At 42.1% G+C, this 12,964-nt stretch overlaps 1 protein-coding gene across 4 annotated transcripts in view; it reads right to left on the bottom strand.

The window, feature by feature from the left end:
- Nucleotides 1-12,790, bottom strand: part of TPR (translocated promoter region, nuclear basket protein) — a 75,676-nt gene extending 62,886 nt beyond the window's left edge. For 2 of the 4 annotated variants that reach the window (XM_061634023.1, XM_061634024.1), the window contains exons 1-9: nt 12,487-12,790; nt 10,012-10,116; nt 8,761-8,834; nt 8,032-8,128; nt 4,793-4,896; nt 3,942-4,199; nt 3,380-3,460; nt 1,991-2,078; nt 1,133-1,273 (exon numbers count right to left, since the gene is read on the bottom strand). In XM_061634023.1, the coding sequence (XP_061490007.1) occupies nt 1,133-1,273; nt 1,991-2,078; nt 3,380-3,460; nt 3,942-4,199; nt 4,793-4,896; nt 8,032-8,128; nt 8,761-8,834; nt 10,012-10,116; nt 12,487-12,637 (1,099 nt within the window). In that variant the 5' untranslated portion in view covers nt 12,638-12,790. The remainder of the gene's footprint in view (nt 1-1,132; nt 1,274-1,990; nt 2,079-3,379; nt 3,461-3,941; nt 4,200-4,792; nt 4,897-8,031; nt 8,129-8,760; nt 8,835-10,011; nt 10,117-12,486) is intronic. The other 2 variants (XM_061634022.1, XM_061634021.1) reach the window with 2 other exon arrangements.
- Between the last annotated feature and the right edge of the window lie 174 nt (nt 12,791-12,964).

Raw genomic sequence — 12,964 nt, 5'->3', positions numbered from 1 at the left:
CAACCTCAAGGGTAGCCCCACATACAGTGCATTACAGTAATCCAACTTGGAGGTTACCAGTGCATGGACAACAGTGGTCAGGCTATTCCGGTCCAGAAATGACTGCAGCTATCTTACCAGCCGATGCTGGACCTCTAGCAACAAAAATGGATCCAAAAGCACCCCCCAGGCTACGACCCCATCCAAAGCAGGCAATTGACCAATTATCCGAACTAGGGAACCACCAACCCACAGCGTCTCTGTCTTGCTAGGATTCAGACTCAGTTTATTGGCCCTCATCCAGCCCACCACCAAGTCCAGGCACTGGTCCAGGGCTTGCATGGCCTCTCCCGATTCAGATGTTACAGAGAAATAGAGCTGAGTATCATCAGCATACTCCTGACACCTCACCCCAAATCTCCTGATGACTGCTCCCAATGGCTTCATATAGATGTTAAACAGCATGGGGGACAAGACGGTACCCTGCGGCACCCCACAGCACAACTGCCAGGGGGCCAAAAGACAATCGCCCAATGCTATTCTCTGAGAGCGACCCTGGAGATAGGATTGGAACCACTGTAAAACAGTGCCTCCAATACCCATCTCACCAAGTCGGTCCAGAAGGATACCGTGGTCAATGGTATCAAAAGCCACTGAGAGATCAAGTAAGAGCAACAGGGTTGCACTCCCCCTGTCCTTCTCCTAATAAAGGTCATCCATCAGGGCGACCAAGGCCAATTCACTCCCATAACCAGGCCTGAACCCAGACTGGGATGGATCAAGACAATCTGTCTCCAAGAGTACTTGCAATTGGTGCGCCACAACCCTCTCAATCGCCTTCCCTAAGAAGGGAAGCCTTCTTAGGTTCTAAGCCTTTAAGGAAATTGCAAACTAAAGTGAATACAGAAAAACAAAAATAAAGCAAAGAAGGAAATTGCTCTAGAAAACCATAGCTATATCCTACAAGTGATATTTGAGGAGGTGGTAAAAATTATACTATTCTGTTTCATGCACTCAAGGGAACACAAAAATAACTGCTTTTCAGAGGAGTTATAGATAGGTTTTTGAAGTACGAGAACTGTACAAACTACTGTAGTGAGTTAATGCTGACATGCCACAGTTTACAAGGTCTACTCCCTAGGTATTACCAGACCTTTACGCTTGGTGGCTGAAACCAAATCGTTTGCATTGTCCAACTCTTTCTCCAGCTTGCTAATCTTTTCCTTCAGTTCTTTTTCTATTGCAGCCTTTGATTGCTCCATCTCAGCCAAACGATCCTGCGCTTCTTTGTTAGCTGAGAATGAGAGAGGGAAAAAAACACACACTGCTGAGAGCTGAAATACCCTCTTTAGTAATATAGCTTGCATAATCAGTGAGCTAGGAAGATTTGGAAGATCTAAGCCAGGATCCAAAGAACTAAAGGGATTTGCATTTCTTAAATAGCAGCCTTCACCCCTACCCCATCCAACCTCTTTTGAAGCTAAAGAAAAGTGTCAAAGGCAGGCACGTGGAATGGAGGTTAACGGATGAACTAGCTAATGTTTTTTTTATCTGCCAGATATATTTGTGTGTTATTTGCTGCTGGTGTGTTTTATTGGGTTTTTAAAAATACCATTTTATTACCGTTTTACATTAAGTTGTCAGCCAATCTGAAGACTGCATAGAGCGGGGGGGGGGGGACCTTTGGGCCTCCAGATGTTGCTGAACTACAACTCCCATCATCCTTGTTTGTTGGGACACTTGGGAGTTGTAGTTCAGCAACATCTGGAGGGAAAAGAGGCTCTCCCCACACACACCTGCTATAGAGATATTTTATGGTGGGATACAAATCTTAAAACGAAAAGGGTAAAGAATTCTACCAGGTATGCCTAAACCTTTCAGTACACCTAAAGCGCTCTTTGGATTCCAGTCCTAGCCTTGATTTTTTTTTCAAATGCTAATGCTGTACTAAACAAGATAAGAGACACAAGTAAGTTACTAAAAACATGGTTCTCAATAGTTTGTTCCTTACCTTCACCTGCCTCCTTCAGAAGTTTGTGCAGCTCCTCTACAGCTTGAGTCAACTCATTGCTTTTCGCTTCCAAGTCATCAGCAGCACTCTAAATGCAACATATTTTAATTGAAGGACAATGTAATCAAATCTAGCAGCAAAAATATGCAGTGCTTTTTAAAGCCTCAAGAAGTGGCGAGAGGGTGGGCTGGCTGTCATAAGAGTACTGTAGGTAACTGGAAGGGAGTGTTTAAAAGAGTGCAAAATCTTACCTTTAGCTACCAAAGCCTAACCTAGACTCCTCTGTTAAACATACTAAAAAAGAACAGGTATCATACATTTCAAGCTTCTGCCAACTATACTGCTGAAAGTACCAATTCTATGAAAGTGGTTAGACTAACTGGGTAATTTGTGATGTGGCCCAACAAATTTATCACCAAGCAGCATTCCCTTCCCCCCCAGATTAGAACATTTCAGGAAAATCAATGAATAACAGGTCACCTAAACTGGTAACCATTTCCTTCAACCTTCTCTCCCCCATGAGACTCTTACCTTTAATTCTGTGCTTTGTGTTGCATCTCATATGAGAACACACATTCTAACAGTTTAGAAAATATACTAAGTCTCCATTGTCCAGCTAGCTACAGGTATGGCTAACTGAATCATTTCAAAATCAAAATGAGATGAGGCCAGTGCCTATCCCAACATTTCCCAATCTCTCAACCATAGTTAAGGATTAGAAGCATCCTGTAGGTTCATGCAGTCCTGCCCAAATTTCTACCTCTTTTCAGCATTATCAAATTAACATCACATTGGTACAAAGCTAATACTAATCACAGTTAGCTTTACACCAGAATCTGAAACCAGATATTTGGTTTGCAGTGCTTAATATTATTAACAACATTTTTATGAAAGCACTGTGCAAAAATTATACTAAAAAGAACAAACTTGGCTTGCAGGTTTACAGCATCAAGCTTATGAAACTAACAATGGATAGTTAGTATTCCATGTGCACCAAGGTTAGTCATGGCTAATGTGGCAAAGGGAATGGAAGGGAAATTCACATAGAGAGAAGGGAGAGTGAGTTAGGGAGACATCAGCACCTCAACTCTGAAATGGTTCTGAATGCACACACTTTCTGGTAAAAAAAACAAGTGTTATTATCTTCATGATACTTTTGTCATCATCTTAGAACACAATTACCCATGCTCATGTTTTCATACGTAGTCACTAACCAAAAGGTTAATATCTAGAAGTTATATATTCAACAGCGCATTAATAGCTTTAGTCTTCACATGTCCTATGACAAGTTCACATTTAGCAATAATTACAAGCAGAGTATAAGGACTTACAAGTGCATATTTATAAGCCCAAAATCTAAACTTTCGAAGCTATTATTAAAAACCATACCTTGTACAAATTAGATAACTTGATGTGGGCATTTAGTTCATTGTGGAATCTCTCTTCCATACTAGCTTGCTGTTCTTTTGCCTGTTGAATTAATACATTTATATAGTTAACATACAAAAAAGTTTTAAGAATGAAACCCTCATTACAATGCAACTGTAGTTTGGTACTAAAAAGTCATCATGAAAAAATGATTACATTGACAGTGTAAAATCCTCACTTTTAGTATACCAAGTTGATTTCAAAACTGACTTTGAACCAGAACATTTAGTTCCATAATTATGCTACTGAGTGTTTCCCAAATGTTGAAGTATTTGGACTGAAATGCCGTGATTAATATTTTGGCCAGATTTCACTACATTTCTCTTAAGTAGCTATTCCAGCAAGATACTGAAAGGAATTCCCATTTGAGTATGCATGCGTGCTTCCCCAGATCTAAGTCTTACTAAAGTTTACAACCATATGGGAAGTCCTGCGCTTTACAGGATACAGGTAAGAATGAGAGGGAAGATATTGGCATGAGGCTGTCAACAATGGAAGCTAAAGCCAAGGAAATTGTATTTACCTCCTTCAGTTTCATTAAAAGATCTTCCACGTGTTTCTGTAGATTTTCATTAGATTGTTTTAGCCCACTGACTTGCTCTTCCAGTCTGGAAACTTCCTCTTTCTTGTTCTCCAAGCTACACTTAAGCTCCAAGATTTCACTTCCTTTTTCCCGAGCAAGAACCAGGAGTTCATCTGTTTTTGCTTTCAACTCTGTATTCAGCCAAGTGTTCTGATTCTGTAACAGTTCCTTTTCTTGCTCCCACCTTTGCTCACGATACTATGAAATAAGATGACATATTATATGACAATCCATTCAACTCACAGTTAAAGGAAAGGAGTGCCCTCCGGAGCACACACACTCTGTTTGACAACACAAGTTGTTAAGAAAAGCTCTTGGGCAATTCATACCAAACATGCATGTGTAAGAATTCCTGTCATATTGTTAACAAGGGGACGGAGGCTCAAAGTCAGCTGCACTAACCACCCAGTCCTACGCATGTTTGCTCAAAAGTAAGTCCCACTGCATTCAGCGAGACTTCCTCTGAAGTGCATATAGGATTGCAGTCTTAAGCTAAATAAACCACAACAAATCATGGTTTATCACCATTTCATTACTAATCCTGAACTATTTAGTTATCTGTCCACCATCTGTAGGTAAGCATCCCAGATTGCTTGAACCCTCATAAATAAGACCATATCATGTATATGAGAATACCTGAGTAGCTATTCCAAGAGATTACTGACAGCTTTTTATTGAGAGAGATAATACAAGGCCCTTGAAAATGGATAGTGAAAATTATAGGCAATATGTTATCTTATTTCTACAATTCTATAAAAGGTCTGGGCACTAGCAAGGCTTTCAGTACTCACCTTTACAGAAAGGGCTGATGTCTGAAGCTCATCCAGCTTCAACTGTAGCTCTACTTTTGCAGTATTTGCTCCTGTAAGTTTCTCATTCAGATGTTTAACATCCTCTAGAAAAACAAAAACAAAATGCAGAGACTATTTTAAAATTTTTGATGCCCATTATGACAGTGGACATTAAATCAAATTTACTGTAATAAGAACACACTTATCTTTTGCAATCTTTACGCGTTTTACTGTCCCCTGGTTGCAATTCTCAAGACACAACAAGTTCAGTATAGTACAAAAACATCCTAAAAATTGGGCGGTGGAGCCCTTCTCTGCTTCATGGCTAAGGTGGAGGTTCAATTGATGGGGACTTGAGAAAGGGCCTTCTCAGCGGTCTTACACAAGCTATGGAGTTCTTTTGTCCAATGAAGCTTTATTGGTCCCATCTCTTGCTGTGTATCACTGGATGGCAAAAACTTCTTTATTCCAGGTTTTTGTTATATCAAGTACATAGTTTTTATCTATTTTTTGTATATGCTGAATGTGTCTGCTCTATCATATTTGTTGTCTTTTCTAGGTGCTTGGACAGGTTCGTGCGACCACTTCGGTACTGGATCCTTGCCCCTCTTGGCTAATTAAAACTAGCAAGGAAGGAACAGTTGGCTGGGCCAAGGAAGTGATTAATGCCTCTTTACGAGAGAGAGTGGTCCCTGGCTGTCTGAAAGAGGCGGCAGTGAGACCACTCCTGAAAAAACCTTCCTTGGACCCAGAGGATGTCAGCAGCTACAGACCAGTAGCCAATGTTCCATTCCTGGGCAAGATCCTGGAACGTGTGGTTGCTGATCAGCTCCAGGCGCTATTGGATGAAACCGATTATCTAGATCCATTTCAATCGGGGTTCAGGCCTGGTTTTGGCACTGAGACTGCCTTGGTCGCCCTGTTTGATGACCTATGTCGGGAGAGAGACAGAGGGAGTGTAACTCTGTTGATTCTCCTTGACCTCTCAGCGGCTTTTGATACCATCGACCATGATATCCTTCTGGAAAGGCTTGCGGAGTTGGGAGTTGGAGGCACTGCTTGGCAGTGGTTCCGCTCCTACTTAGCGGGTCGTCTCCAGAAGATAGTGCTTGGGGAACATTGCTCGACACCGTGGGTTCTCCAATGTGGGGTCCCGCAGGGTTCGGTTCTGTCTCCCATGCTTTTTAACATTTATATGAAGCCGCTGGGGGCGGTCATCAGGAGTTTTGGAGTGCGTTGTCATCAGTATGCTGATGACACGCAGCTCTACTTCTCCTTTACATCTTCTTCAGGTGAGGCAGTTGACGTGCTGAACCGTTGCCTGGCTGCGACAATGGACTGGATGAGAACTAACAAACTGAGACTCAATCCTGACAAGACTGAGATGCTGTTGGTGGATGGTTTCTCTGATCGGATGGTGGATATATACCCTGTCCTGGATGGGGTTACACTCCCCCTAAAGGAACAGGTGCGTAGTCTGGGAGTCACTCTTCCCTCACACTTGAGGCTCATGTAGCCTCGGTGGCCCGGAATGCGTTCTACCAACTTCGGTTGGTAGCCCAGCTACGTCCCTATCTGAATAAGGAGGACCTCTCATCAGTGGTACATGCTATGGTAACCTCGCATCTGGACTACTGCAATGCGCTTTACGTAGGGCTACCTTTGAAGACGATTCGGAAGCTACAGCTAGTGCAAAATGCGGCGGCCAGACTGCTAACAAGAACTAAGCGGTCTGAGCATATAACACCTGTGCTAGCCCGTTTGCACTGGCTTCCAATATGCTTCCGGGCCAGATTCAAAGTGTTGGTACTTACCTATAAAGCCTTATACGGCATGGGACCACGATATCTGTCGGAACGCCTCTCCCGATATGAACCGGCCCGTACACTACGGTCTACTACGAAGGCCCTCCTCCGGGTTCCGACTCATAGGGAAGCCCGGAGAGTGGTGACAAGATCTAGGGCCTTCTCAGTGGTGGCCCCCGAACTATGGAATGGTCTTCCCGAGGAGGTGCGCCTGGCGCCGACACTATCATCTTTTCGGCGCCAGGTTAAAACCTTTCTCTTCTCTGAGGCATTTTAATTCCTGTTAATTCTAAATTATTATATTTTGATTTTAGACTGTACAGTTTTTTGTACAGTTTTGTATTGTGATATACTGTATTGTGTTATTTTTACTGTATTTTTAATGTTCATCGCCCAGAGAGCTGTTGCTAGTCAGGCGGTATATAAGCTTAATAAAATAAATAAATAAATAAATAAATTCTAGCTGTTTTAATTCTCTTTAAATGTTGCAAGCAGCCGCATACACTAGCAGGGCAGGGTATAAAGTTTCAAATAAATAAATGGATGATCCATTCTACCAGAGTCCCTAGCAAAATTCTCATTGACTACATCCCTGGGTGAGCAACCTCAGACTACTGATTCTTGAGAATTAAAGTGAGCCCGTGTGAGTATCACTTCGGTAGAACAAGCCAGCTGGTTGCTATATAACACAGAGGGAAGGTGTCTCCCTCACAAGCCTCATCTCATCACTGCGCACATGGAGATGTTTTCACCATGTCTGTGAGGCAACACAGGCTTGAAACACCTGATCTTGTCTCTGATCTATGCAGAAATCAGCTCAACAGATTAGTGCTCACAGGGAGGCACCATTTATGCATACCAGCATCTCTGAGCAGGTGATGTCAAAAAGGCTTCTGAGATTTCTATTATGGCCATGACACGCTCTCAAGCTGCTGCCCATAAAGAAGTCAGGGTAGACAAGTACACTAATAGCATCTCTAAATGAACCCCATCGGTGCTCAAGCTCATGTAGAAGTGCAGGTGATGTGTGTGTCCACCCTGACGTCTTTGATGACATTGCCTTGAAGGCTACCAAAAATCACTGCAGGAAACTCACCTAGTATCACTTTTTAACACAGAAAATTCAAATCAATAATTAACACCAAAAGAAAGCTGTGGTCCATAAGCAGTCAATGTTGCTAACTTTACTTGTAGAATTGGCTACTTTTGGGTGCAGCTTTAGGGTTTTTTTGTTAAGCACTGAAATTCAAATCAATACACAATTTGCCCTTCACATTCTGCGAGAATAAAACACCTTATTCACTGTTGCTTCATTTTTTAAAAAATTCCCACTGCTAGTTTCCCCTCTGTGCCATGAGATTCTTAACAGATGCCACTGAAGGATTGAGGGAGCCTATCAGCAAGGCCTTTTTGTCCATATCGTCAAATGTTTACCATTTAAGTGCTCCAGCTCCTGAGCTCTCCGTTCACTTGTTCGAACCAAATCTCGCTTTTCTGCTTCCAATTCTTCTTTTGCTCTAGTGAGCTGATTCTTACAACAAAACAAAAGGGGTACTTTAAAGTTACAGCAGTACACTAAAAATGTTGTATTAAGAGCTGGCAATTCAACTGATTTTAAGACACATTAATCAGCACGTCAAGTAATACGGAAACACAATTGTGGGAAAATCTTCACCGTGACTCTACACCCTCTGATTTTGTGTTATGTCATGCCCCCCATGGTAGCCATTTTGTTACTGGGCCCATATCACGTTCAAAATTTGAGATGTGTATATTGATCCAAAAAGGTTGGCGATCCCTGATGTAAAATGTCACCATCCCAATGTCAAGTGGCAAAAAATAACACAGAAAGCAAAAAGCTGCACTTTAACTTAGAAAACTGAACATGTTACCTTGGCCTTTCAGTGTTATTCTTTTGTTTTGTCTGGATACCAAATAAAAATATTTAATTTTATATGAAAAATAAAGCAAACTGATTGTTATAGTGATCAATTAAAACCAATGCTCTCAAAATTCACTAGCCTTGGCAATCAAGGCTTGTAAGAAAGAAAACCTTATTTTCACCAACAGCACGGCTCTCATAACGCCAATCTTTTTTTTAAATAACACTGACAATGAATTCTGAAAGCTTCCAATCATCTGCATCATTGATGGTGTCTGTACCTGTATAGCTGCACTGTGATCCTGAGCAGCTTCCAGTTCTCTGTTTCTCGCAGTCAGCAACTTCAACTGCTCATCTGGAGGGGGGGGGGCAAAATGAAGGAGATTTTCAATTTTATATTTACAGAAATTCATCTGTCAGAAATGCTAAATATCTTTTTTCTTCAATGAGAGAGTAAAATGATTTGGCCTCAGAAGCTTAACCCTGAGTGATGCTTGGGTCTAACACCGACCAGGACCAGCCACCTGACGTGTTTCTAGCACAGATAAGAAAGAATGTAGAATTCTCAGCAGGGTCACCTCCACTATGACATTCCCCTTGTAGGCTTGCTTAAGTGCAAGTCTTAGCACCATCTAGAAGCTACATTCCTGTATGCATTGACTTCCAGAGGTAGGCTTCAGGGTTGTGTGTGTATTGCTGGACACATTAACACCATCCTGAGTTTGTTCCTGTACAGTAGGGCCCCACTCATACGGCAGGTTAGGTTTCAGACCCCCGCCAGAAAGTGAAAACCACCGAAAACCGGATCAGCTGTAGCGCTGGGGTCTGGAACCTAACCCGCTGATCGCACCTGAGGAGGAGAAGATCAGATCTTCCCCTCCTCGGGCACAATCAGCTTGACAGGGAGTCTGATCGCGCCAGAAGAGGAGAACACTACAGCTGATCTTCCCCTCCTCCGGCGCGATCAGCTCAAGGGGGAGTCTGATTGCAACAGAAGAGATCGGCTGTAGCAAGCTACAGCTGATCTTCCCCTCCTCCAGAGCGATCAGCTGGAGTGCGCGAGTCTGACCACCCCCGAGGAGGAGAAGATCAGCTCAAGCGGGGGAGTCTGATTGCGCCAGAAGAGAAGATTAGCTGTAGCACGCTACAGCTGATCTTCCCCTCCTCCAGCCCGATCAGCTGGAGTGCGGGGAGCTCCAGTCCCCCCTCCAGCTGATTGCCCGCTGGCGCCGTATTAACGGAACGCTGAAAAGCGGGGTGCCGAGAAGCAGGGCACTACTGTACTTATTTTTAGAGTTTGGTTTTATGAGTCTGTCTTTTTAATTCTTAAGGAGACATATTCAAATGAATAAATAATATAATAATGTTTACCTTTAGAGTGAAAGACCATAAAAAAGATTAGTGTGAAACAAACCTATTTTTCACCGGAAAACTGAATAACCTTTACTTGTTCCAATATACATTTTAAAACATCATCAAATAAATACACCTAACAGTATTTAGCAACCAACTTAATATACAGCGATACTCACTGACTTTGTCGAGCTCCTGCCGAAGATTCTGATGTTCCTGCGTCTCATTCACAAGTCTTTCCTGACTCTGAGCCAATCGTTTCTCTACTTCAAAATACTGTTGCTCTGCAAAACACCCATTAACACTACTTCAAAGTTTGCCCTTTCGTGGAACTATACCAGTCAAGGTGTGCCACTCACAAAGAACTGTTTTGTGAACTGCAGAGAACCTCTTGAAAAACACATACATATCAGATATGAAATAATTTTATTTGTTAATTTACCCTATTAGTCCCCAAACAACTAGTTATTTGATCCAACCACTGGAGATTTTTGAAGCTTCATTGAAATGGTGCGGCGGCAGCAAAGAAAACCAGGTTTGCTAGAGAAAAGTTTCTGTAAGGGTTCACTCTTGACTACATCCTCTACCCTGCTGTCCAACCAAAGGCAACTACTATACTCCCTACATTATTATTATTTTTTTAAGCAAAATATACAAAACACCTGGCTCTAGAGTCTGAAATCATTCTCCCCCAATCTGGTGCCTTCCAGTTGTTTTGGACTACAATTCCCATCAGCCCCTAATCAGGACAGCCAATGGTTAGGAAAGATAGCAGTTAGGAAATGGGAAAACATCTGAAAGGCACCACGTTGTAGAAGACTGCTCTAAAATATTATCAGCTCACCTACAGTTCTTCCTTACATCTTCACATTAGGTAGGGACCACTTCAGGTAGGGAGAAAGTGATTGGTTAGGACTCTACTAACCTTGCAGAGCAATCCTTTGCATGCTTACTCAGAGGTTAGCCCCATTATGTTCAGTAAGTGTGCACAGAACTGCAGCCTAGATTGATTGCAATAAAATGTTAAAAGAGAAGCAAAGGTCATAGCAGCCTTTGTTTATATGAGCAGAAAAATGTGGCAACAAAATTCAAGTGTAACATTATTTTTAAAAAACCCACAAGAAAAAAATAATTATTTCAAATATGGGCAAGCATTCACTAAACTGATAATCTGTATGAGCCCTGAAATCTATATATCTGGACGTAAATGCAGTTGTATTAAAAGGAACAGCATTATCCCTATTATAACAAAGCAGTTTGTAAATTACGGTCAATAATGCCTGTTTCCCCAGAGTAGCCTATTTCTACATTACATCACCAAAGTTTCATAAAATATATCAAAGAACTGTAATGTTATCCCACTCTACATGTTTCTCTTAATTCTATAGACAATATCTAGCCATTAATATCTGAAATTCCACAGAAGTACATAATTACATATAGTATACAGCAATGTGTAAGGTGGAATAACATAGCAGCTTTACTTTCATATAAATCTTGTTCAGAAGTATCTTGAACTGTTCTACCTATACACAGCAGCTTAATACATCCATTTTGTGAATTACAAATAGTGGTTTTTGTTTTCTTTTAAAAAATGTATTTAGTGGTTTTGTTTTCTGAAGACAGGACTGCACGTCCAAATGAGCCTTTTCTTCAGTTTCATAAACAACTATTTAAAAAAAGATTAGGCTTTGAGAAGCAACAAGCAACAGTTAAGAAAAAGAACAGTAAGTTGTTTTATAGGAGGACACAACATCCAGGTGTTTTGTCGTATCTACTATGAAAATTAAAATGGATGTGTAAGACAATAAATAGATACAATGACCTTTAGGCACTTACAGTGCAATACTAACCATGCCTCCTCAGAAATAAGTCTTATAGAATTAATTGGACTTACTCCCAGGTAAGTGGGGTTACAACTACAGCACCAGTGACCCCTTTCTGCTAAATATGGTGTGACTAGATACTCGAAATAACAAATAGCAAAGTCTGTTGCAGCAAAAAAGAAAGTCTTGGGGCAAAAGCATATAGACAAACAAGCGTATGGCATCATAAGCTTTCAGTGTTGCCAATGAGGCATCAAACATCTTGATGCTCTACTCCGAGGGTTCCCAACCTGTGATCCACAGATCACTAGTAGTCCACAAACTTCATTAAGGTGGTCTTCATTAAGGGTGTCTGTGGATTTGAAGTTGAAGACAGGAGATGGCAGATCCGTTACATTAAATATTCATATTGATTTGTAATTACAAGACAATGAAATACAATATATAAGAAATAAAAAGCAATAAAAAGACGATTAAAATCATACAGCATCCACCACAGTACATTACGATTGCTACAACAGGAAGACAAATCATCAAGTGGTCCTCCAAATTTCAAGTGATCCGTGGTGGCAAAAAAGTCTGGGAACCACTGATCTACTCCTTTAGCCCCCACAAACTTCGACAAATGGCTGGAGCATCTACATATCCACCAAATTAAAACGTGTTCGTCTGAATCCATCCTAGCTCAGCGACCCTCCCGACTTTCACCCGCTCCACTCCTTTACATCTCTTTTTTTTTTAAATGACTGCCTCGCAAAAGATCCAACCAGGGTCCAACCCCGCCTTCATCAGTTCCCCACCACGGGAAGCCCACTTGACTTCACTCACCGCTGTCCACCTTGTAGCGCTCATGCTTGGTGCGAAGCCCCTCAATCTCGCTCTGCTGGTCGGCCAGGAACCGCTCCAGCTTCCCCAGCACGGCTTTCGGCAACTTGGCCACTTCGGCCCGTTCCAGGACCTGCTGCAGCACCGCCGCCATCTCGGGCAGGCTGCCGGAGGAGGAAAAACCCCGTGCGCCGCCACTTATCCCGCTTTAGGCCAGGGAAGGGCGGAAGGGAGGGAAAAGGAAACGGGAGATTGGATTGAATTGCAGAAATGCGTAAAAGGTAAATGCTGGAAAGCGCACGCGCAAAGCGGGAAGATGAGAAAACAACAAGCACCACTTCCGGAGTTCTTCAACTATAGAGATAAAAAGTTAAGACTTTCACGTTGCCGTTTGCTTTGCAATGCCTTGTGGCAAAGGTGGGCACGCTGCTGCCCAGGCAAAACCTGCTCCTACTGGGAGGAAGAGCGCCATATAAATCTA

Source organism: Rhineura floridana, chromosome 6 (genome assembly GCF_030035675.1).
Source record: "Rhineura floridana isolate rRhiFlo1 chromosome 6, rRhiFlo1.hap2, whole genome shotgun sequence".
In the NCBI taxonomy this organism is placed as follows: domain Eukaryota; kingdom Metazoa; phylum Chordata; class Lepidosauria; order Squamata; family Rhineuridae; genus Rhineura; species Rhineura floridana.
This window is presented reverse-complemented; position numbering and strand designations above follow the sequence as displayed.